General features: G+C 66.0%; 3 protein-coding genes across 4 annotated transcripts; 2 read left to right on the forward strand and 1 right to left on the reverse strand.

The window, feature by feature from the left end:
- Window positions 1-1,838: 1,838 nt before the first annotated feature.
- Window positions 1,839-8,127, forward strand: RING1 (ring finger protein 1). The gene is made up of 7 exons (XM_075016390.1): window positions 1,839-1,915; window positions 3,938-4,041; window positions 4,171-4,331; window positions 4,529-4,744; window positions 5,615-5,920; window positions 6,228-6,396; window positions 7,905-8,127. The coding sequence occupies exons 1-7, from the start codon at window positions 1,840-1,842 to the stop codon at window positions 8,004-8,006; spliced, it is 1,134 nt and encodes a 377-aa protein (XP_074872491.1). The 5' UTR covers window position 1,839; the 3' UTR covers window positions 8,007-8,127.
- A 150-nt stretch (window positions 8,128-8,277) lies between these two features.
- VPS52 (VPS52 subunit of GARP complex) lies at window positions 8,278-18,847 on the reverse strand. 2 transcript variants are annotated; one of them, XM_075016389.1, is made up of 20 exons: window positions 18,754-18,847; window positions 15,975-16,059; window positions 15,776-15,828; window positions 15,624-15,699; window positions 15,192-15,259; window positions 14,775-14,950; window positions 14,318-14,468; window positions 14,098-14,198; window positions 13,689-13,821; window positions 13,501-13,558; window positions 13,009-13,142; window positions 12,424-12,579; window positions 12,186-12,304; window positions 11,851-11,974; window positions 11,489-11,584; window positions 10,958-11,065; window positions 10,638-10,703; window positions 10,290-10,401; window positions 9,943-10,061; window positions 8,278-9,280 (listed from the first exon to the last, which is right to left on the reverse strand). In XM_075016389.1, exons 1-20 carry the CDS (start codon window positions 18,820-18,822, stop codon window positions 9,134-9,136), a joined length of 2,151 nt encoding a protein of 716 aa, XP_074872490.1. In that variant the 5' UTR covers window positions 18,823-18,847; the 3' UTR covers window positions 8,278-9,133. The 2 variants fall into 2 exon arrangements, with proteins under 2 accessions (XP_074872490.1, XP_074872489.1); XM_075016388.1 differs by lacking the exon at window positions 18,754-18,847 and having other exon boundaries at window positions 14,098-14,165.
- A 385-nt stretch (window positions 18,848-19,232) lies between these two features.
- On the forward strand, window positions 19,233-22,481 carry RPS18 (ribosomal protein S18). Its single transcript, XM_075016540.1, has 6 exons — window positions 19,233-19,290; window positions 20,206-20,304; window positions 20,849-20,935; window positions 21,203-21,304; window positions 21,989-22,080; window positions 22,368-22,481. Exons 1-6 carry the CDS (start codon window positions 19,288-19,290, stop codon window positions 22,441-22,443), a joined length of 459 nt encoding a protein of 152 aa, XP_074872641.1. The 5' UTR covers window positions 19,233-19,287; the 3' UTR covers window positions 22,444-22,481.
- Window positions 22,482-23,980: the final 1,499 nt, after the last annotated feature.

The raw sequence follows: 23,980 nt of genomic DNA on the forward strand, positions 1-23,980 counted from the left end.
ATGGTGGGGGGGATGGAGAATCCAGGGGGACGTGATATTGGGAGGATAATGGGGGGATGGAAGGAATCCCAGGGCTCTGCTGCCTGTGTCTGGTGTGACCCCCACAACTCCTGCACTAGCGCTAACCCCCCCGGCCCCATAATCCTCTGGGCCCTTTCACTGTGTACAATGGGTGGGGGGGCGAGATGAGGGGGGCAGCCTGTGTGGTCCCAGCCCCATTCAAAGCCCCAACAGACACCTGCCCGCCCACTGGCCCACCCCCGTTGCTAGCCAACCTCTCCCCCCACCCCGACTCCGCGCCCCCAGCCCACAGAGCCTCTCTCGCAATGGGGGGCTGGGATCTTGTTCGCAAGGGTGGGGGAGACACCAAGCAATGGGAAGAGACGGGCAGGCAGCCTTCTCGCTTCGTTCAGCGTCACTAGGGCCGTATGCCGGCGCCCCAGCCTGCTCCCCCACACCTGGCCCAACCCAGCCCAGCCTGGGGCTCCCCGACAGCTCTGCCAGAGCCCCACTGTCCCAGCCTGCAGCCCCCGCCAGCCCAGCCCTGGGCTGTATTTGAGAGGGGCTGGGGGGAGTTGGAAGTCTATGTGATGGGGGGTCCCTTGGGGGAATTGGGGGGGTCTGTGTGGTGGGGGCTGGGGGGAGTTGGGTGGGCCTGCCTGAGGGGGGCTGAGGGCCCAGGCAAAGTTGGGGAATGTCTGTGTGCTGGGGGGGTCTGCCTGAGGGGGGCTAGGGGGTTCCAGGGGGAATTGGGGGGTCTATGTGAGGCAGGGCTCAGGAGTCCTTGGTGGAGTTGGGGGAGGTCTGTGTGATGGGGGGGGGGGTCCCTTGGGGGAGTTGGGAGGTATGTGTGAGGGGGGACTGGGGGTCCCTGGGGGAGTTCGGGCCCCACCAGCCCAACCTGGGGCTCCCCCACAGCTCTGCCAGTGCTCCTCAACCCCAGCCTGCAGCCCCCGCCAACCCAGCCCAGCCCAGTCCAGCCTGGGGCTCCCCACAGCTCTGCCATGGGCTGTGTGATGGGAGGTCCCTGGGAGAGTTGGGGGGTCTGTGTGAGAGGCGCATTGGGGGTTCCCGAGGAAAGTTGGGGGGTCTGTGTGAGGGGAGGTGGGGGGCCCAGGGGGAGTTGGGAGGTCTGCCTGAGGAGGGGCTGGGGGATCCGGGGGGTCTGTGTGAGGTGGGGCTGGGGGGGTCCCTGGGGGAGTTGGGGGGGTCTGCCTGAGGGGGGCTGAGGCTCCAGGGGGAGCTGGGGGGTCTGTGAGATGGGGGTTCCCTGGGGGAGTTGGATCTGCCTGAGGGGAGCTGTGGGGTCCCTTGGGGAGTTGGGGGGTCTGCCTGAGGGGGGACTGGGGGGCCCAAGGGGAGTTGGGGGGTCTGTGGGGGGCCCGGGGGGAGCTGGAGGGTCTGGGGGTCCCTGGGTGGAGTTGGGAGATCTGCCTATGGGGGGCTGGGGGCCCAGGGGGAGTTGGGGGGTATGTGGGGAGGCCCAGGGTGGAGTTGGGGCAGCTGTGGTGGGGCTGGGGGTCCCTGGGCGGAGTTGGGGGGGCTGGGAGTCCATGGGCGGAGTTGGGGGATCTGCCTGAGGGGGTCTGGGGGTCCCTGGGCAGAGTTGGGGGGTTTGGGGGGCCCAGGGTGAGTTGGGGGGTCGGGGGGGCTGGGGAGCCCTGGGCAGTTGGGGGGGCCAGGGGGACTTGGGGGGGCTGCGGGAATCCCCGCGGGGAGGAGGTCCCCGGGAACCCCGCGCCTCGTTCGGTGTCAGGAGGAAGGGGGCGGGGCGGGGCGGACCACGGCAGGCGGTGGGACGCACCTGACGTCACGGGAAGGAAGTGACGTCAGCACTGGATGGGGAGGCCCCGCCCCCCCCCGAAAGTGAAGGGAGGAAAAAAATCCTTGTTTGTGTCTCGGCCCCGGAGAGTCGGTGAGGGGGGGGCGGGGGGCTGGGAACGGGGGGCTGTAGCTGGGGGGGGCGGGGGGCTGTAGCTGGGGGGGGCGGGGGGCTGGGAACGGGGGGCTGTAGCTGGGGGCTGGGAACATGGGGGCTGTAGCTGGGGGGGGCAGGGGGGCCAGGAGCAGGGGGGCGGCAGCGGGAGGGGGAGGGCTGGGAACATGGGGGCTGTAGCTGGGGGGGGCAGGGGGCAAGGAGCAGGGGGGCGGCAGCGGGAGGGGGAGGGCTGGGAACATGGGGGCTGTAGCTGTGGGGGGCAGGGGGCAAGGAGCAGGGGGCGGCAGCGGGAGGGGGAGGGCTGGGAACATGGGGGCTGTAGCTGGGGGGGGGCAGGCGGCCAGGAGAAGGGGGGTGGCAGCGGGAGGGGGAGGGCTGGGAATGGGGGGGCTGTAGCTGGGGTGGAGCAGGGGGGCGTCAGCGGGAGGGTGAGGGCTGGGAACATGGGGGCTGTAGCTGGGGGGGGGGCAGGGGGGCCAGGAGCAGGGGGGCGGCAGCGGGAGGGGGAGGGCTGGGAACATGGGGGCTGTAGCTGTGGGGGGCAGGGGGCAAGGAGCAGGGGGCGGCAGCGGGAGGGGGAGGGCTGGGAACATGGGGGCTGTAGCTGGGGGGGGCAGGGGGCCAGGAGCAGGGGGGCGGCAGCGGGAGGGGGAGGGCTGGGAACATGGGGGCTGTAGCTGGGGGGGGCAGGGGGGCCAGGAGCAGGGGGCGGCAGCGGGAGGGGGAGGGCTGGGAACATGGGGGCTGTAGCTGGGGGGGGCAGGGGGGCCAGGAGCAGGGGGCGGCAGCGGGAGGGGGAGGGCTGGGAACATGGGGGCTGTAGCTGGGGGGGGCAGGGGGCCAGGAGCAGGGGGGCGGCAGCGGGAGGGGGAGGGCTGGGAACATGGGGGCTGTAGCTGGGGGGGGCAGGGGGCCAGGAGCAGGGGGGCGGCAGCGGGAGGGGGAGGGCTGGGAACATGGGGGCTGTAGCTGGGGGGGGCAGGGGGCAAGGAGCAGGGGGGCGGCAGCGGGAGGGGGAGGGCTGGGAACATGGGGGCTGTAGCTGTGGGGGGCAGGGGGCAAGGAGCAGGGGGCGGCAGCGGGAGGGGGAGGGCTGGGAACATGGGGGCTGTAGCTGGGGGGGGGCAGGCGGCCAGGAGAAGGGGGGTGGCAGCGGGAGGGGGAGGGCTGGGAATGGGGGGGCTGTAGCTGGGGTGGAGCAGGGGGGCGTCAGCGGGAGGGTGAGGGCTGGGAACATGGGGGCTGTAGCTGGGGGGGGGGCAGGGGGGCCAGGAGCAGGGGGGCGGCAGCGGGAGGGGGAGGGCTGGGAACATGGGGGCTGTAGCTGTGGGGGGCAGGGGGCAAGGAGCAGGGGGCGGCAGCGGGAGGGGGAGGGCTGGGAACATGGGGGCTGTAGCTGGGGGGGGCAGGGGGCCAGGAGCAGGGGGGCGGCAGCGGGAGGGGGAGGGCTGGGAACATGGGGGCTGTAGCTGGGGGGGGCAGGGGGGCCAGGAGCAGGGGGCGGCAGCGGGAGGGGGAGGGCTGGGAACATGGGGGCTGTAGCTGGGGGGGGCAGGGGGGCCAGGAGCAGGGGGCGGCAGCGGGAGGGGGAGGGCTGGGAACATGGGGGCTGTAGCTGGGGGGGGCAGGGGGCCAGGAGCAGGGGGGCGGCAGCGGGAGGGGGAGGGCTGGGAACATGGGGGCTGTAGCTGGGGGGGGCAGGGGGCCAGGAGCAGGGGGGCGGCAGCGGGAGGGGGAGGGCTGGGAACATGGGGGCTGTAGTTGGGGGGGGGCAGGGGTCAGGAGCAGGGGGGCGGCAGCGGGAGGGTGAGGGCTGGGAACATGGGGGCTGTAGCTGGGGGCGGGGCAGGAGGGCCAGAGGCAGCTGGAGACCCTGGGAATGGGGGGACCCTTGGGGGGCCTGGTCTCTGGAGGAAGAGCGGGAGGCTTAGGGGGCAGCCCTGGGTGCTCCAGGGGTAACCCCCCTTTGTTGTTCACTCCCCATTGATGTCTCCCCAGGATCGGGGCCAGGTGCCCCTGCTGCCATGGCGACCCCAGCCAACGCTCAGAGCGCCAGCAAAACCTGGGAGCTGAGTCTGTACGAGCTGCACCGGACGCCCCAGGTGAGAGGGACGGGTCTGGGGGTAACGGGCTTGTGGGGAGGGCCTGGGAGGTTCACCTCAGGGCTGGGGGGGCTGGCCTGGGCGGGGGACCCCAGGGTCTCAGCTCTGGCCCGCACGCCCCCACCGCAGGAGGCCATCATGGACAGCACGGAGATTGCGGTGTCCCCCCGCAGCCTGCACAGCGAGCTCATGTGCCCCATTTGCCTGGACATGCTGAAGAACACGATGACCACCAAGGAGTGTCTGCACCGGTTCTGCTCCGACTGCATTGTCACCGCCCTGCGCAGCGGGTAGGGCCGGGCTGGGGTGGCACTGGGGGGCTCTGGGAATGGCTCCGGGCGGGGGAGGGGCTGGAGCCATCGGGGGGTGGGGGCTGGAGGGCAGCGGTCGGGGAGGGGAAGGACAAGCTGGTGTTTGTGGTGGCGGTGGGGGTGGCGGAGGAGGAAGCGGGGGCCAGCCTGGCCATGCTGTGACCCCCACGCCACAGGAACAAGGAGTGCCCCACGTGCCGCAAGAAGCTGGTGTCCAAGCGCTCGCTCCGCCCCGACCCCAATTTCGATGCCCTCATCTCCAAGATCTACCCGAGCCGGGACGAGTACGAGGCGCACCAGGACCGCGTGCTGGCCAAGCTGAGCCGCCTGCACAACCAGCAGGCGCTGAGCAGCAGCATCGAAGAGGGGCTCCGTATGCAGGCCATGCACAGGTGAGCCAAGGGGGTGGGGGCTCCGCATGCAGGCTATGCACAGGTGAGCCGAGGGGGCGGGGGTCTGGATGAGGCCATGCACAGGTGAGCCAAGGGGGCGGGGGCTCCGCATGCAGGCCATGCACAGGTGAGCCGAGGGGGCGGGGGTCTGGATGAGGCCATGCACAGGTGAGCCAAGGGGGCGGGGGCTCCGCATGCAGGCTATGCACAGGTGAGCCGAGGGGGCGGGGGTCTGGATGAGGCCATGCACAGGTGAGCCAAGGGGGTGGGGGCTCCGCATGCAGGCTATGCACAGGTGAGGCAAGGGGGTGGGGGTCTGGATCAGGCCATGCACAGGTGAGCCGAGGGGGTGGGGGTCTGGATCAGGCCATGCACAGGTGAGCCAAGGGGACGGGGGCTCCGGATCTGACCTGTCTCCAGAGCTGCAGGTGAAAGCTGTAAGCCAGGAATGGCCTGGGTCCCTCCCTGCCACCGTATTCTGTGCAGGGGAACCAGGGTGTGTCCTGGCTGCTTCCAGCATAGCCTTGGGGTCCCTGCCCCACCAGCCCCTGGGTCCCTCCTCCCTAAACCCCACCCTGTTCTGGTGGGCTGGGGTCCTTGCCCTGCCGGCCCCTGGGTCCCTCCTCCCTAAACCCCACCCTGTTCTGGTGGGCTGGGGTCCTTGCCCTGCTGGCCCCTGGGTCCCTCCTCCCTAAACCCCACCCTGTTCTGGGGGCTGGGGTCCCTGCCCATACCATGCCCTGCATTGTGCAGCTCTGCTCAGGGTTTGCTGCAGGTTTTCCAAGGAGTTCCCTGGTGTTCCCCACTCCTACGCAGCAGCCTCCCCTGCCCTCCACCCTGGCGGCTACACCCCCTGCTCTCCCACCCCAGGGCGCAGCGGGTGCGGAAGCTGCACCAGGAGTCGGACAACACCACGTTCAGTGGTGGGGAGGACAACTGCGACAGCCGGTCCCACTTGAGCAACGCCTCGGCCCCCAGCCACCCCGAGGCCGGCCCCAGCCGCAAGCGCTCCCGTGCCTCCGACGACTCAGGGCCTGAGCCCGACCCCGAGACCTCGCACGACGGGGGGGGGCGCGGGACCCCCGAGCCGGGAGCTGAGCCAGGCAGCAGTGAGATTGAACTCGTCTTTCGCCCCCACCCCGTGCTGGTGGAGAAGGGCGAATACTCCCAGACCAGGTGAGAACTGCCCCCCCCCACCTCCAGGGCCCCTCAATTCCCTGACACCCCAGTGTCCCCTCCTGGAACCCAGGCCGCTCGCCGCGCTGGGGGAAGTGGCTTCTTCCAGAGCAGGCAACCCTGCAGCCACAGACCAGCTCCCCTCAAGCCTCTGGGGCTCCTCTGTTCCCTGCCTCCCAAGCCTGTTGTTAGGTGTACTACAGAGCTCTGCCCCCGCCTTGCGCCTCTCCACAGCTGAGTCCCTCGGCCGGGCCTGACGGGGGCATCCCCTGTGTGGGAAACGCCCTCACCCCCGCGTGTCCGACAGGTACGTGAAGACAACGGCCAATGCCACGGTGGACCACCTCTCCAAGTACCTGGCCCTGCGCATCGCGCTGGAGGAGACGCCGGCCCCGGGCCCCGAGGCGCCTGGCCTGGAGGATGTGAGCGAGAAGCAGTATACGATCTACATTGCCACCTCCGGGGGGCCCTTCACGGTACGGGGCCGGGCGCCGCGCTGCGCCCAAGGTGGAGCTGGAGGACGGGCTGCAGGGGGGCAGTGGGGAGCTCTCCCCTGGTGGGCAGGGCTGGCTCCATTGCCCAGGGCAGTGCTAGGGGGCAGGGGAACAGCGGGGGGCTCTCCTCTGGCGGGCGGGGCTGGTTCCATTCCCCAGGGCGGCGCTAGGGGCTGAGCTGCACGGGGTGGGGGGACAATGGGGGGCTCTCCCCTGGCGGACAGGGCTGGTTCCATTCCCCAGGGCAGCGCTAGGGGCTGGGCTGCAGGGGGACAGTGGGGGGGCTCTCCCCTGGCGGGCAGGGCTGGTTACATTGCCCAGGGCGGCGCTAGGGGCTGAGCTGCAGGGGGTGGGGGGACAGTGGGGGGCTCTCCCCTGGCGGACAGGGCTGGTTCCATTCCTCAGGGCAGCACTAGGGGCTGGGCTGCAGGGGGACAGTGGGGGACTCTCCCCTGGTGGGCAGGGCTGGTTACATTGCCCAGGGCGGCGCTAGGGGCTGAGCTGCAGGGGGTGGGGGGACAGTGGGGGGCTCTCCCCTGGCGGACAGGGCTGGTTCCATTCCTCAGGGCAGCACTAGGGGCTGGGCTGCAGGGGGACAGTGGGGGACTCTCCCCTGGTGGGCAGGGCTGGTTACATTGCCCAGGGCGGCGCTAGGGGCTGTACTGCAGGGGGTGGGGGGACAGTGGGGGGCTCTCCCCTGGCGGGCAGGGCTGGTTCCATTCCCCAGGGCGGCGCTAGGGGCTGTACTGCAGGGGGTGGGGGGACAATGGGGGGCTCTCCCCTGGCGGACAGGGCTGGTTCCATTCCCCAGGGCGGCGCTAGGGGCTGAGCTGCACGGGGTGGGGGGACAATGGGGGGCTCTCCCCTGGCGGACAGGGCTGGTTCCATTCCCCAGGGCAGCGCTAGGGGCTGGGCTGCAGGGGGACAGTGGGGGGGCTCTCCCCTGGCGGGCAGGGCTGGTTACATTGCCCAGGGCGGCGCTAGGGGCTGAGCTGCAGGGGGTGGGGGGACAGTGGGGGGCTCTCCCCTGGCGGACAGGGCTGGTTCCATTCCTCAGGGCAGCACTAGGGGCTGGGCTGCAGGGGGACAGTGGGGGACTCTCCCCTGGTGGGCAGGGCTGGTTACATTGCCCAGGGCGGCGCTAGGGGCTGTACTGCAGGGGGTGGGGGGACAGTGGGGGGCTCTCCCCTGGCGGGCAGGGCTGGTTACATTCCCCAGGGCGGCGCTAGGGGCTGTACTGCAGGGGGTGGGGGGACAATGGGGGGCTCTCCCCTGGCGGACAGGGCTGGTTCCATTCCCCAGGGCGGCGCTAGGGGCTGTACTGCAGGGGGTGGGGGGACAATGGGGGGCTCTCCCCTGGTGGACAGGGCTGGTTCCATTCCCCAGGGCGGCGCTAGGGGCTGTACTGCAGGGAACATGGCGGGGGCTCTCCGCAGGGGCTGTGCTGCCGGTGGCACCCCCCCCCCCACTACTCTAGTCTCTCCCGGCAGACCTTGAACGGCTCCCTGACCCTGGAGCTGGTGAACGAGAAGTTCTGGAAGGTGAGCAAGCCCCTGGAGCTGTACTACGCCCCCACCAAGGAGCAGAAGTAGGGGGCTCTGATGAGGACTGTGGGAAGTCAGAGCCCCCCGTCCCCCTCCCCCAGCGATCATGCCGTTGCTGTGCCCCCCCCATACAGCTGCTGGAACTGGCAGGGCTGGGGCCCCTCACCACACAGAACCATCCTGCGGAGGGAGCACTGCTCCTCGGACAGATCCTGCATGGGGGCATCCCTGGAGCCTGCTCCCCCCACTCCCAGGGTGCTCCCTGTTACCACCCTTGTGCTCGGGGGGCTTTTCTAGGCAGTTCTCTGTGTGTTGCTCATTAAGGAATTTGAGTTTATTTGGAGCATCAGCATCTGCCTCTCTTGGGATTCAGGGTTTGGGAAGAAGCCTGGGCCCCACCTACACAGAACAGGACTGGCTGGAATCTGGGGGTCCTGGCTCCTAGTCCCACCACTGCTCAACTCACTTCCCTCCTGCAGATGGGATGGGAGGGAACCCAGGAGTCTGGGCCTGACCTCCGGCTGGAGGAAGGGTGGGAGCTGCACTGGGGCAAGCTGGAGGATTCACAGCAGCCTGGGCCAGTGTGTCTGAGCTGTGTCACGCCGCTGCCTTGGGGTCTCCCTCCACCACAGAAGGGCCTGATGAGCAGCAGGCGGTTTATTATCACTGTACAAAGCCAGGAAAGCAGTGCCCATGGGTTCCCCCACTTCCCCTGTCCTGGAGCGACCTGCAGCCCATGGGGCTGCTGAGCCCTTACAGCTGGGGCCATTGAAGAGTTATCTAGTAACTGCCCCTGCTCCAGGGGCAGGGGTCGGAAGCTGAGCCAGCCTGGGTGTGCCTCAGCCTTTGAGCTGCAGTACGGCACCGGGGGAAGCAGCTTGATCCCACCACAGCCAGGGATGGGGGTAGCACTACCCCTTATCAGTTTGCTGTGTATCTGGATGCTTGTCCCCACTTACAGCAGCAGGCCTGGGATCCCCACCTCAGCCAGGGAGTGGGGGGATGAGCCACACTGATCCCCCCCCCCCCCCCCCCCCGCCCTCAGTACCCAGGGAAGGCCTTGGGGAAAGCAGTGCAAGACCCCCAGCACCCCGTGAGGGGGGTGCATGGGGCACTGGAGGGTCTGTGCCAGCCCCAACCTGAGGGGCAGGGTTGGGGGCCCCTTGGTCCCCCTCCTAGAAGTTGGGCTTGTGTTTCTTCAGCTCCACCATGAGGTGGTGGATGTTGATGAGGTCAGCGCGGGCGGGCAGGGCGCGCAGGGCCGGCTGCGACAGCACCTTGTGGAACCGGTGATAGTACTGAATCAGCTGGGTCAGCGCCCCCTGCAAGGGAGAGGGGAGCGGGGGAGTCAAGGCCCTCTCAGCTCTGCTCACCGGACAGTGCCAGGGCGTGCCCTTTCCTCCCGCCACCCCCTTCCCCATGGCAGCTGGCTCCCCAGGCAGACCCCACAGCTTCAGGCCCTGGGGAGCAGCTGGAGCTGAATAGCGTGACCCACTCGGTGCCATCTCCGCCAGGGCCACAAAGCAACTGGCTGTCGGGCAGGCTGCAGCCCCAGCCTGGTGTTCTGCACCCAGGTCCAGGCAGCGGCGCATCAGGCAGCTAATTGGGAGGACACCCTGCAGGGGCCAGACCTGAAGCTGGGACCACTCGGTGCTTTCATTAGTGGCCTGGAGACAGGAGCGGTGAGGACACCCCTGGCTGCGAGGGACTGGCAGCCCTGGCGTGGGCAGGGTTAGAATGCAAATGGCCTGGCCAAGCAGAGAACTGCCACGCTTGATACACACCTGTATGAAGCAGGTCTGGGCAGGAGAAGGGAGGAGCCCAGCTCTCTCGGGGTCAGTGCTGTAGCCTGACTGGTAATGGTGGCACCGCAGCTAAGACGTGGGAGGGGTGCAGCCGCCTGTGCTCAGCCCTGGACAGGCCAGAGGCGGAGGGAGGGATGGGGCTGCCTGACCCACAGGGACCATGTGCTGTCCCAACGCACCTGGATGATGCTGGTTCCGTTTTTGAAGTTGCTGAAGGATCTCATGACATCCTGGCTCAGCGATTCCACCGAGGCCTTCCAGGTAGCCGAGAAGCCACGTACCAGCTGAGTCACCCGGGCTGGGGAGAGATGGGGTTGGTGTCCCTAGGTGGAGCAGAGCCCAGAACCACCCCAGTCTGGGGTGCCCCTCCGTAGAGACCCCTGCGCCATGCCAGGCACCCCTGGGTAGAGACCCCCGTGCCATGCCACTCCCCCACTCTGGTAGCTATGGGGGAGGAACTGCAGTCCTGTCATGCCCCCCATGCAGTGAGAGCAGCTGGGGGGAGCAGGGGGTTCCGGGGTCTCACCCTCTTCCCCACGCAGGCGGTCCAGCTGCCCCTTCTCAATCAGCGCCTCCGCCTCCTTGACGAAGGCAATCATCCCGCCGAAGGGGGGCGACAGGATCTCCTCGACGAACTCCTGGGGAGCAGGGAAGAGTCAGCACTGACCCTGCCCCCAGTCCAGTCCAGGACCAGGCACCCCGGGAACCGGCTCACTGGGGGGAGTCCCTGGGGGGGCAGACAGACCCCTGGAAAGGGGCATGTGAGGCAATCTGAGTTCAGACCAGAAGGGCCCAGCGTGATCCCCACTGACTCCCCTCGGCCCCCATCTCAGCCCCAGCCCTCGCTCCGCCCCTACAGTGCCTGGGAGCTCACCTGGGTCCGGGCCGAGAGCAGCTGCTGGAATCCTTCCACCTCCTTGCTCTCCTCCACAGCCCGCTCCTGGGGAGGGAACCACCAGGCATGCAGCCAGTCACCCCAGGCCTGCCAGCCCCAGCAGCAGGGGACCGCCAGGCTTGGTGGGGGTGGCAACGGGCCATGGAGCATCTCACCCCTAGGGGGAGGCAGCTCCCACCTAGCCCCAGTGCAGGGCCTGGCTGGCTCATGGGGGTGGGGAATGGGGCCTGTCCCCACTCGAGGGTATCAGCCCAAGGGGCCCCGCAGGGCACATGAGCAGACCGGCTGGGGGCAGTTACCATGAGGACACTCAGCATCATGTCGTAGTTGTTGATGAGGAAGATCAGCTGCTCCTTGCGCGAGGAGAACTCGGCCGCCACCCGCAGCACGAAGTTCTCCACCTCCACCTGGGGCAGAGCCATCCTGTCACCCCGGCCGAGCCCCACCCCCACAGGCCTGTCTGAGCCCTAGGACTCCTGGGTCCTCTGGGCTGTATAATCCCCCCACCTCACTACACATGGGCCAGTGACAGCAACGAGCTCAGCCTGGTATCCACAGTGTCCCCAGCTGTGCCCCCCCACCATCCACACAGCCCTCTGTCCCTGCAGGGCAGAGTCTCCCCCATCCCCGCCCCCATCACCCCCAGCAGGGCAGCCCCCCATACCTGCAGGACAGAGCCTCCCCCCCCCCCCAAGCACCCCCAGCAGGGCAGCCCCCCATACCTGCAGGGCAGAGCCTCCCCCATCACCCCCAGCAGGGCAGCCCCCCCATACCTGCAGGGCAGAGCCTCCCCCCCCCCCCCATCACCCCCCGCAGGGCAGCCCCCATACCTGCAGCTGCCCCAGCAGTGCATTGGTTCGCTCATTAGGGAAGGTTTGGTTGATGCTGACGATGGCGGAGGAGAACTCTGCATAGCGCCGTGTAATCTGGGAGAGCGGGGGGCTATGAGGGCTCAGTGGGGTTCCCAGGACCCCCCCAGACTCCAAACCACAGGGGGACCCCACAGCCCCCCAGGTGCTCCCAAGTCTCCACCCCAAGACCCCAAATTAGACGTTGCCCTAGACAAGTGCCCGCCCCCCCCACCGACACCCCAGTCCTGAAATGCCCCACCTCGTCTGTCCTTGTCCCCAGACAGAGCCTCTCCTCCCAGCACTGCCCCTGTCCCTGAGAGCCCCCATCCCGGCCCCCCTACATAGTGGGGGCGTGTGTCCAGGAAGCCCAGTTTCTGGGGGTCTGTGTTCTGAATGCTCTGGATGTTCAGCTCCAGGATGTACTCGAACCGGGGCCACAGGATCTCCAGCAGCGTGTCCCAATACCTGTGGGGAGCCAGACACCTGGGTTCTCTCCCAGCTCGGGGAAAGGAGTAGGGTTCAGTGGTGAGAGCAGGGGGCAGCCTGGGAGTCAGGACGTGCAGGTTCTCTCCCAGCACTCAGCAGGCACTGGGGCCCAGCAGTCAGAGTGGGGACCCGGACGGACAGTGAGGCGCTGTGGTCAGAGCAGGACTCGGGGGCCGGGGCCCACACTCACTTGTCGATAGCAGGCACGCGGCGCTGGGCCGTGATGGCGCGGAAGCGCAGCACGATGTGGATGCAGAGGAAGATGGCAATGCTATCGTAGCAGTCGCTCACGTAGGTGTCCATGTGTTTCTGGGGGCAGGTGGGATGACGTGGGCTGAAAGGGGCCAGGAGCTCCCAGTGACCACAGCCTCCCACCCCCCAGCCTGCATCAGCCCCCAGCAGCTGTCCCTCCCCTGGCCCCGGCTCACCAGGAACATGGCCAGCGTCTTGCCCATGACAGCGTTGAAGAGCTCCTGGGCGCTCGGCCCCGTCACCAGGAAGAAGTCGCAGAGGAAGAGATACTCGCGGCAGCTGTTGTCCAGCAGGGCGTAGTGCTGGCTGCGGAACAGCGACTCGAAGGGGTACTGCGGGGGGGCAGGGGGGTTGTTAGCTGAGAAACACCCCGACTCCCAGACCCTCTGGCTGCAGAACAGCGACTCAAAGGGGTACTGTGGGGGATGTTTAAATGGGGCACACACACACACACACACACACACACACACACCCTGCCCCCCCCAGGCCCTCTGGCTGTGGAACAGCGACTCGAAGGGGCTCTGCCTGCAGGGGAGGGGGGAGCTGAGACACACACCCTGCCCGAGCTCTCCAGCTGTGGAATAGCAACTCGCAGGGGCTCTGCCAGTGGGAGGAACACACCCAGCCCCAACCCAGGTGCTTCCCCAGTGACCCGACCGACCCATTGGCCTAAGCAGTCCCAGGCTCAGGTCCCTGCTGTCGGCCAGGCCAAGCCTCCTGCCTGCCCCAGACCCTGGCCTGGGGAGTCCCGCCCCGCTCACGCGGATATCGCTCTTCTGGGCGGCGTGGGGCACAATGATGGGCCCCTCCAGCTCGGCCCCCCCGATCACACTGCCCCGGTTCCCCAGCGTGAAGATCGTGTTGCGGTTCTTCAGCGACGGCTTTGAGAAAAACCGTGGGCTGGGGGTCAAGGGAAAGAGCAGGGAGAGGCTGCCCCATAGCTTGCTCCTCACAGCCCCTCCCAGCCAGCCCCCCCCACACCTCCAGCCCCACGGCCCCTCTCCCCCTCCCAGCCAGCCCCCCCCACACCTCCAGCCCCACAGCCCCTCCCCCCCTCCCAGCCAGCCCCGCCACACCTCCAGCCCCACGGCCCCTCCCCCCCTCCCAGCCAGCCCCGCCCACACATCCAGCCCCACGGCCCCTCTCCCCCTCCCAGCCAGCCCCGCCACACCTCCAGCCCCACGGCCCCTCCCCCTCCCAGCCAGCCCCACAGTGCCTGGGAAGAAGCGGGGCCTGACACAGGGGCAGGATATCTTTCTTGGCTGTGTCCTCCACTCCCATCAGGTCGTCCTTCTCTGCCACCTCCTCGTACTGCCGGACAGACGGACGGGGGAGTCAGTGTGGGGTCCCCACCCCACCCCAGCGCTCACCAGGGCGACAGGGCGTGCGGGGGGGTAACGCCTGGCGGCCCCCACACACCTGCCCCATCAGGCGCTCTCACCTGGATCTTCATGAGGCGGCTGGTGTAGGACTTGAAGTAGGACAGGTAGATCTTGCTCATGGTCTCCACGTACTGCTCGCGCAGCTCCTGGGCCACCGCCCGCTCGTTCCCCAGCAGGAACTGGTAGAAGAACCTGCTCGGGAGCGTCAGCCTGGGGAGCTCCACAGGGCCACCCCCCTCAGCAGGGGCAGGGAATTCAGGGAGCTCCCCCAGTGCTGCCACCCCCTCCCCCCCACGGGAGGACACGTGCTGCAGCAGGGCATTCTGGGAGATCTCTGCTTAAACCCCACGACCCCCTCCCAGCTCACCAGTCCTGCAGGAAAACATTCTGGGAGATCCCCCACTTATCCCACACGCCCAGCCGACCCGCACTGGAGCAGGGCATTCTGGGATACCGCCCCTCTGCTACCTGTGCTTGAGCAGGGCATTCTGGGGGATCTGGTAGTTGGTCATGGGCTTGCGGAAGGAGTAGATTTTCTGCAAGACAAACTCCCGGATCTTGGTCACAGCCTGCAGAGGGTCGAGGGGAGAAGAGGGTGGGGACCACAGGATGGGCTCAGAGACACCCCCAGCCTCTCAACGGCCTTCCCCCTCCACCTACCCCCGCCCCGAGCGCAGCAGAGGCTCACCTTGACCTTGAGCCGGTCCAGCACGTGGTGCACGTCAGCGCAGGCCATGGTCTCGCGGAAGGCCTGCTCCTTCACGTAGTTGATCTTGTTGTTGAGTTCGTGCAGCTGCTCCAGGAACTCCTGCTCTGTCACCGGGACCTCCAGGATGGTGCTGGGAGCGGGGAGGCGGCAGGGAGACAGGCATCCTCGGCTCACATGCCCAGGAGATACCCCTCCACCCTCCATGGTGGGGGCCAATGCTCCAGGCCCCCTCCTTATCAGCACCTTCCCCCGTTGCCCTCCCCACGCCTTCCATCCCCCACCTGAGCACAGCAGCCAGGCTCCAGACCTGACTGCACTGGCCAGTTCCCAGCCGGCCCCCATGGTGACCTCCCCATCTCACCCCAGCACTGGCCCCCAGTCCCTAGCCCTTGCCCCCACCCAAACACAGCATCCACCCTGCGGGCCCTGCCCCCACCTGAGCATGGTGGCTGGCACCACCAGCTCATCTACCAGCTGGCTGAGCTGGCTGCGCACGGCCTGGCGGTTCTTGAGCCGCAGGTTCATGGCCACCGACTGCTCCTGCAGCGTCTGGATCTCACAGCTGATGCTGCTCAGGTCACACTGGAAGGAGCTCAGCATCTGCTCCATGCGCTGGGGGCAGGAGGTAGAGAGCACTCAGAATCCCCCCCACCCCCTCTTCAAGTGGAGCAGGGCTGGGAGCCACCCCTCAAAGGGCCACTGGGAGCCAAGGCTGCAGGGGGAGATCCGTGGCTTGGGAAGCTGAGGTGAGTTTGGCGATCCCCAGAGGGCACAGGCAGTGTCCAGGCGTTTGGGGGTGGATGGCAGGTGAGATGATTTGGGAGTAGGGGGTCCTCAGGGGACTGGGGCTCACCTCTAAGATGGCATCACAGGCTGTGATCTGGTTGTGCAGAGAGGTGATATTCTTGCTCTCCTTGATGTCTGCAGGACACAGGAGTGGCTAAGGAAAGGGAGGCCATCGGGGAGGCATGGGGGGTGATATGAGAGGCCTGGGGTGGCTGCTTCTGGGCACCCCTCTGTGCCCAGGTGGAGGGAGACGCCGGTGGCGCAATGCGGTAAGTCAGGAGTGCAGATGTGGTGCTGCTGGGAGGTTTGTTCCCCAGAGTGGGAACAGTTTGGCCCCGGCCCCGGCCCGTTCTGCAGCACCGCTGTGTGCTCAGCCAGCCCAGCTCTGCCCTGGGGTGTCACAGCCCTGACCACCAATGCCTGTCTGTGAGCCAGGCCCGGCCCTCCCCCAACACTGGGCCCAGAGAGTGGGGTTGAGGGACTCTGCCAGGCAGGATACAGTCCTTGATGGAGGCGTGCTCGATGTGCTGCATCTCCAGTTCCACCTGCTTGGAGTACTGCCGCAGATCCACGCCCTGGGGAGAGAGGGGCGAGGCGCGAGGTTGCAGGGGAATCAGCTGGGCCCATGCCACGGGCAGAGGGGCAACTTACTGTCTTCAGCGCCTCCTGAACCAGGGAATCCTCCAGGTTGGCTTGGATGTGAACTGAGGGAAGGGAGACTGGCTCAATGCCTCATCAGTGTTCCCCAGAACCCAGCCCCTTGCATCCCCCCACAGCCCTCCCCATCCCCCTCCCCCAGATCATGGGCTGCCTGCCACCAGCCGTGCACACTACCCCAGCCCCCACTTACCATCCACTTCATCCAGGATGAACTCATCTGAGGTGAGGTCCAGGTCCCCCAAGTTCAGCTGCAGCGCCTGCTCCTCTCCACGTCCCTAGGGGGAGCAGGTAAGGCTCTTATGTCAGGGGCTGTGCAGGAGCAGGGAGCTCCAGCAGGCTGGGGGGAGCGGAGTCTTGGAGGCACACCCAAAGCACGTGCTAGGCGGGCCAGAGGCTGGGGGCAGTGGGTAACACGAGGGTTATGGAAATAGAATTGAGGGTGGGCTAGGAAATGAAGGACAAGTGGGGATCAGGGAGCAGAGAACACAGGGCTTGGAGCAGAGAACAAAGACTACAGAGGCATGGAACAGGGGTGCACAAATGTGGGTGACAATAGAGACAGACGACACATAGCAGAGGTCAGAGCCAGTTCTCATGTAGATAAACTTCCGCATTAAGTATCTTCACATAACTTTGGAGCGCTTACATATAACTTTGTCTTGAATCTTTTCATGTAGAAACCTGGTATTGAGTCTTATTATGTACAAACTTTGTACTAAGTTGTGATACAGTAGAACCTTACAGCTACTAAGAACAGTTAAGGTTAAAAAAAGTCTTTGTACCAGTCTAGATCTCTCCCCTATAACTTGATAGCCCTGTTGAATGAATGAAGCGTGAAACAGTAAATGGTTGGACAGAATAGAAAAGCCAAACCAAAGGACGCTAAGACCTGTCACACTAACTCCTGTTACATGGGCTCACTGAGAAAAGGTCAGTCAAATGTACTGATGACCTAGGGACTCAGAAACAAGCTCCTTCTTTGGAGTTGAATCCAAAGATCCTCTTGGAAGGTGAGCACGGCAACATTCAGAGAACACCCTGAGGGAGGCCCCACAGATGAGTAACTGCATATGCATGAGATGACACAGATTTTGCATATGCATAGGACACCTGAGTGCTATAGATTGACACGACAGGAAAGCCACTATAAATCTACTGTGTCTTACAGGAAGATTCCAGGTTTTTTGTCTTGTCAACATCGAGCATCGATCTGGATTGGCAGAAGCCTGGCCCCCGCCCTCACCCATCTAATTCACCTGATCAGTGAAGATAGGAGGAGCAACTAATGGGTAGCAACAATAAGGGTGTGATGGTGTTCTTGTGTGTGAGAGCGTACGAGTGTAACTATATGCACATGATACAGCATTGATTAATATACATATTACCAGCAAATATGATTTTTTTTTGCCTTATTCCTCTACAAGAGATCCCAAGCAGTGTTTTAAGCACAACACTCTGAGTCACTTACATCCCAGGGTGTTTAGAAAGCTGGGGACACTGTATGACGGAAGCCCAGGAGGGTGCTGCAGCTCCTCATGGCAGGCCAGCAGCCTCGAGGCCCAGCTGAGACAGGGGATGGACGCAAGACTGCACTGCAGTGCAGGTGGGCCAGGCAACATGGGATGTGCCTTGTAATGGGAGGTCTTTGGCAGCTGAGTCAGGGCAAGGGGAGCACCGGGAGAAGGCCCGGAGGCGTCAAAGTTCAGGGCACCAGAACGGGGGTGAGGTCAGGGGCTGAGCGCTTGAGCGGGCCCCCCAGGGGTTCAGGCCCCCAACGACCAGCAGCGCTCCCACAGCCGGCAGCGTGGGTGCTTACGGGGGGGCAGGGCCCTGGCGCAGGGCAAACGGGCTCCGTGCCGAGGGAGGCGGCAGGGGCGGCGGAGTCCCCGCCTGACCGGGCCCTGGCTGGGGGGGGGTCCCTGCCCGGGGCGGGGCTGCACGCGAGGGCCCTGGCCGGGGGGGGGTCCCTGCCCGGGGCGGGGCTGCACGCGAGGGCCCTGGCCGGGGGGGGGTCCCTGCCCGGGGCGGGGTCCCTGCCCGGGGCGGGGTCCCTGCCCGGGGCGGGGTCCCTGCCCGGGGCGGGGCTGCACGCGAGGGCCCTGGCCGGGGGGGGGTCCCTGCCCGGGGCGGGGCTGCACGCGAGGGCCCTGGCCGGGGGGGGGGGGGGGGGGGGGGTCCCTGCCCGGGGCGGGGCTGCACGCGAGGGCCCTGGCCGGGGGGGGGGGGGTCCCTGCCCGGGGCGGGGCTGCACGCGAGGGCCCTGGCCGGGGGGGGGGGGGGGTCCCTGCCCGGGGGGGGGTCCCTGCCCGGGGCGGGGCTGCACGCGAGGGCCCTGCCCGGGGCGGGGTCCCTGCCCGGGGCGGGGCTGCACGCGAGGGCCCTGGCTGGGGGGGGGGTCCCTGCCCGGGGCGGGGCTGCACGCGAGGGCCCTGGCTGGGGGGGGGGTCCCTGCCCGGGGCGGGGCTGCACGCGAGGGCCCTGGCTGGGGGGGGGGTCCCTGCCCGGGGCGGGGCTGCACGCGAGGGCCCTGGCTGGGGGGGGGGGGGGTCCCTGCCCGGGGCGGGGCTGCACGCGAGGGCCCTGGCTGGGGGGGGGGGGGTCCCTGCCCGGGGCGGGGCTGCACGCGAGGGCCCTGGCTGGGGGGGGGGGTCCCTGCCTGTCCCGGGTCCTGGGGATGGAAGACGTAGAGGGGACCCGGGTCTGAGGTCAGGGCAGGAGCGCGGGGGTGGGGTCAGGAGGGGTCAGAGGTTACGAGGGCAGGGGTCACGCGAACGGACTCGGGGAGTGAGAATCGGAAGGGGGGGGGGGCACACGGGGGTCCGAGATGAGAGCGACACACGCAGGGGGCGGGGCCTGGCCTCAGGCTCGGGGCCCCCCCAGACAGCGGGGACGGTTCCCCCACGGGCCGGCTTCGCAGGGACCGGAAGCGGGGCGCATGGGGCGCCGGAAGTAGGGCGGGGGCCCCTCACCATGCTCTCCTCGTCTTCTAGCTCAGCGGCCCGCAGCCCCAGCTCCTCGTCCAGCCCCAGCGCCGCCATCGCCCCCCGCTCCACTCCTGGTGCATCCGGGCTCTCCCACGGCTCACTTCCGGCCCCGAGCCTTTAAAAAACTACATCTCCCGTGATGCACCGCGCGGGACGGGGGCCTACCCATAATGCCGTACGGAAGCCCGCCGCAGAGGAGGGGGCGGGTGACCGCGCACGAACGTCTCCCGCGTTGAAGGGGCATTTAATCCTCTTGGAACCCTTTGTCATGGGGCGAGTTTCCTACCCGTACGGGACGTGCTGTTGTCTATCACGGAAGTGTCCGCCTCTGCTGACGCATGCGTGACTATAAGGGAAGGTCGATGGCCGGGACCGGAGGGCCGTCTCCTCTGCCGGAAGGTAACGTGCCCCGACCGGAAGCTTGTCTGCCTCTAGGGGAGCTCAGTGCCAATAAAGGGCCGTACGTCACTTCCTCTCTCTTTTCCGAACGGGGTGAGACTGGAGAGCGGAGTAGCCGCCATGGTGAGCGGTGCGGGGGGGCCGTAGGGATCTGGGTTCATCCGCTCTGGGGAACGGGGCAGTGCGACCGGCGGGGGCTTGTCGGAGAGGGCGGAGCTGGCGCTTTTCGGGGCGCCCCCATTTCCCGATGGGGGGGAGCCGATGGGGGTCTCGGGATGGGAGCCGGGGCGAGCAGCCGCGGTCAGACCGAAAGGGTCGGGATGGCGCCGAGGAGGGGGTGGTAGGGAATCGGAGTCCATCCGCCCCGGGGCTGGCGGTAGCGGAGCTCGGTGGCGCTCCCCGGGCGGCGTAGAAGCCGGGCTTTGCGGGGAGGTGCCTATTTGCGGGGGCTCCCGATGGAGGCGGAGGCCAGAGGAGGGTCCGTGCTGGTTGCTGGGGGCGTTAAGTGCTCTGTGCAGACCGACCCTGGGAGGCTGGTGCTCCAGGGGGCAGGAGTAGAGAAGCTGGCGGCTGTTGGGAGCTGGAGGAGGGGGGGTCGTGGGAGAGGCTGGCGGCTGTTGGGAGGTGGGTGCACTGGTGGCTCCAGGTGAGGGCACACTGAGGGGCTGGAGGCAAAAGCTGATTCGTGCTGGTTGCTGGAGGTAGGGCGGGGGAGTTGTAGGTTCCAGGGGAGGTTGGGGCGGGGTAGGGGATGTCACCTGCTTGCTGCTACTGGAGCTGCTTGTGAGGGGTGGGGGTTGGCCTGGGCTTGGGGCTGGGGCTGGCGGAGGGATAAAGGCTGGCGGCAGGTTGCCGGGTAGGGGCAGGGTTCGGGGCTGGTAGAGAGGGCAGCCGGGCTGGCTGTGGAGTATGGGAGGTGCTGTGTGCAGCTCTGGGGAGACTGGGGTTTGTGAACAGCGTACCCCCGCTGGTGGAAGGGGGCAGTTGAGAGCGCACAGATCTCCAGTGCTGACCTCTGTCTCCTGCTCTTTTCTCCAGTCTCTTGTGATCCCTGAGAAATTCCAGCACATCCTGCGAGTGCTCAACACAAACATTGACGGGCGACGGAAAATCGCCTTCGCCATCACCGCCATCAAGGTGGGTGAAGCTGGGGTACCCCTCTGGGGTGCAGCTGGGCATGGCTGGGTGTCACTGCTGTCAGCTCAGGGAATGCTGTACCAGAGGGAGACCATGGGGAGCATCCCTGTGCCTCTGTGGGGTGCTCCCCCACCAGCACCCAATCTCTGATGGGCCAGGCCTGACTCTGTGGGGCAAGGCAGGTGGACTGGCCATTAGTGGCTAAACGGGGGGTGTTGCAGCACCAGGACAGAGAACGGGGATGGGGCTAAACGCAGACACAGACATCAGTGGTTCCCACCCTGTGCAGTTCAGCAAGGGGACCTCCTGTCACAGGCTCTCCGTAAACAGGGTGCAGACCTACTTGGGGGTGTAGCTGGATACTGTATGAGTGGTTAAAGCAGGTCTGAACTGCGTAACTCCCTTGAGGCAAATTCTCTGATCTCGGTGGGGCTCCTGGTCCTGTAAGCCTCAGAGATTGAGCTTGCCTGGGGGTGTTCGTGGGGTGGAGGTGCAGGGTCCCTACCTAGGGCCTGTGCTAACATTTTGCTTCCCCCATTCCCAGGGTGTGGGCCGGCGCTACGCCCACGTGGTGCTGAGGAAAGCAGACATTGACCTGACCAAGAGGGCTGGGGAGCTGACGGAGGATGAGGTGAGGGGGTGTCTCTCTTGGGCCATGGGAGAGCACAGATCTCAGATGTGTGGGTCTAAGGGGAGCTGGGATCTTGGGGTGAAGGTGGTGTGGTGGTGGTGGGCTGAGGATTGGGTTGTATCTGCGAGCCAGTTGGAAGTGGGGAATCAAGATGGAGGAGGATTTCTTGGGTACGTTAGAGGGTGTCAGTGGTAATGGGGAGGGATAATGTCTGGGGTGAAGGAGGGGGAGGCCCCTGCCTGACCACATCTCTGTGCACCCTCACAGGTGGAGCGTGTCATCACCATCATGCAGAACCCCCGCCAGTACAAAATCCCTGACTGGTTCCTCAACAGGCAGAAGGACGTGAAAGATGGCAAATACAGCCAAGTGAGAGCGGAGTGCTGAGCCTGTGCTAGCGGGGGGCAGCTGTTCCCTAGCAGCGTGGGGGTGGGCTCTTTCCTCCCCTCACTCCAGGAGCTGCTCGGGGGTCCTGGAGACAGGGGGCTTTGAATGGGTTGGGGGCACCAGCTTGGTGGGTGCACCGCAGGCTGCTCTGTGCTGTCCCGTTGCCACGTTTCACATCCCAGCCTGGGTCCCTTCGGCTGTGCTCTGGCTTCTGCTGTGAGGTGGTGGGGAGAGAGACGCCCTTTAATGGATGGGGAGCAAGTCTGATCCTGAGTAAGGAGACTTCCAGGTGTGCCCTGTAATCCACTTGTGGCACACGGTATTGCCGAGCCAGGTTTGCCTGGAGGTGGCCATGTCTGTGGCTCCAGGTATCCTGTGCTAGGCCAGCTCATACTGATGGGGGCAGGGATACCTGACCTGGCACTGCAGGGCCTGAGCCACACTTTGGTGATGCCAGGTCATGGGACGTTGTCCCACAGCTGCTCCTGCAGGTGCTGCCCCCCCCTTGCTGCCTCAGCTGCCACTAGGTACAGTCACAGACAGGAGCCTGCCCTGGAGGCCCCTCGTTCCGCCTGGCCAGTGCCCGTCCCTGTTGCAGGTGGGGGTCTGGGCTGGCTCTGATCTGGTCTAGCTGTGCCCAGCCCTCACACTGCATCTCACGCTCAGGTTCTAGCCAACGGGCTAGACAACAAACTGCGCGAGGATCTGGAGCGGCTAAAGAAGATCCGGGCGCATCGGGGCCTGCGCCACTTCTGGGGGTAAGGGAGGGGTGACTGGAGGGGCCTAGGGAACTGGGGTGGGGGTCCCTCTTCCCACTCCCTGGGGGTTGGGGATGTCTGTTTGCTGCTGGTGGTAATCAGGCCACTCACGGGGTTGGATAAGGGGAGGGGAGCTGGGCACAGCCTTCGTACATGGGTGTCGGAGGTGTTACGGGGCAGTGCGGAGCTGGGGAGCAGGGCAGTAGGGACTTGGGTGTGGGGGTGGGGGCAGATCTGGGAGCAGCGCCTGGGGTAGGCCGGGGTCTCATCCTGTCTCGTCTCTCTAGGCTGCGGGTGCGAGGCCAGCACACCAAGACAACTGGGCGCCGGGGCAGAACCGTGGGCGTGTCTAAGAAGAAGTGATTTTTGCCCTTTGTCTGCAATAAAGTGCTGTTCTCCAAGCTCCCTCTGTGCTGTATGGGGAGGGGTCTCTGCGCACAGGAGGCTGTGACACCCCCATGGGGATGGTTATGGCCTTAGAGGAAAGGCTGTGGGGAAGGAGTAGAGATCACAGATCATTCTGGCTTGGGCCCTAAAGCCTTCTGCTGGGTAAAACTGCAGGGGTTAGGTGTGGGCAGGTCTTGTCCTGCACTAGCTCTGGTAGGGTGTCTGAGGGGTCTCTGCCCCCGTTAGCTGGGTAAGAGTCGGGCCTCTTGTGATCACTGCAGGCCCCAGGGTGCTGGAGCAGGCAAGTGGGGTTTCGTGCTGTCTTGTGCTCCCAGAAGTGGGCAGTGGGGTGTAGGGTATGGGAATGTTCTAGGTTAACCTATAGGAGCTGGAGCAATTCCCTGCCCAACGTGGGCCAGGGGAGGTGGGGGGGCACAGCTGCGGAGGCTGCTCCAGTGAGCCCCCTTTAATTAGTTGCTGGGAATATTTCTTCAAACTTGAGTACGGTGCTTTAGCCCTGCCCCCTATCTCCCTGTGGATCCCTGTACTACAGGCCATGTGCCCTGCCTCAGCGCTGGAAGGGGAAGTAAAGCGGGTGTCTGGGTGCTGACGAGCACCCGTTGGCGTGCATGATCAGCTGGTGTTTTCATGCAGCTACATCTCCTTGTAAGCAGCAGGTGACCTAGGACAAAGGCCAGGTCACTCACTCCAAGGGGTTCTGCCCTGGGAAGCAGCGCCTCTGTAACTGTATCGGAGGGGTGGCCGTGTTAGCGGCAATGAAGGGTCCTGTGGCACCTTATAGACTAACAGAAAAGTTTAGAGCATGAGCCTTCGTGAGTTAACTCACTTCCTCATCTGACCAGTAAATGTAAGGGCTGCAGTGGGTAATCAGCTGGACACAGGCTTCTGCTGGGCCTCAAAGCTGAGGGGATCCCAGCAGGCTTACATAGGAACTGGTGGTGGTTACTACTTTCATTCTGCACAGGGCACTAGCACCCCTCTAGAAAGTGGGGCCTGGCCTGCCAGTACAGTCCTCCATTGCGGGCAAACTGGAAGAGCCAGAGGGGGTGAGGATGGAGAAGAGGGATGGAAAGGAGGGACCCTAGTGCTAGCCTCAGGGAGGGCAGTCTGTGGGGTGAGCAGTAGCTATCTAAGCTGAGCTGATCACTGGCACTGAGTTTTCCACTCTAGCCAGGGGCTGGGCTCGAGGTGTCGGTGGGAATTCTCTAGCAGGGGCCCTAGAGCTGCATGGGGAGGGGTGGAGTATGAAGTGTTCATTTGGTACTTGTAATGCTCTACAACGAAGTGAGCTGAATTTGTAATGAGGGTCTGGCTTAGGCTCACTGATAACAGGCCATATCATCAGCTGTGTTACTGCTAGGGGCACCCAATGGGGTGTGTTTATGGGGGGGGGTCATGGCTGAGAGGCCCAGGGTGCCCCGGCCCTCGTGGTGCTAAGGGTGCCCAATGGGGTGTGTTTATCGGGGGTTCAGGCTGCTTCGGGAAAGAGGGC

The sequence above is a fragment of the Carettochelys insculpta genome, chromosome 22, assembly GCF_033958435.1.
Source record: "Carettochelys insculpta isolate YL-2023 chromosome 22, ASM3395843v1, whole genome shotgun sequence".
NCBI classification, from domain to species: Eukaryota; Metazoa; Chordata; order Testudines; family Carettochelyidae; genus Carettochelys; species Carettochelys insculpta.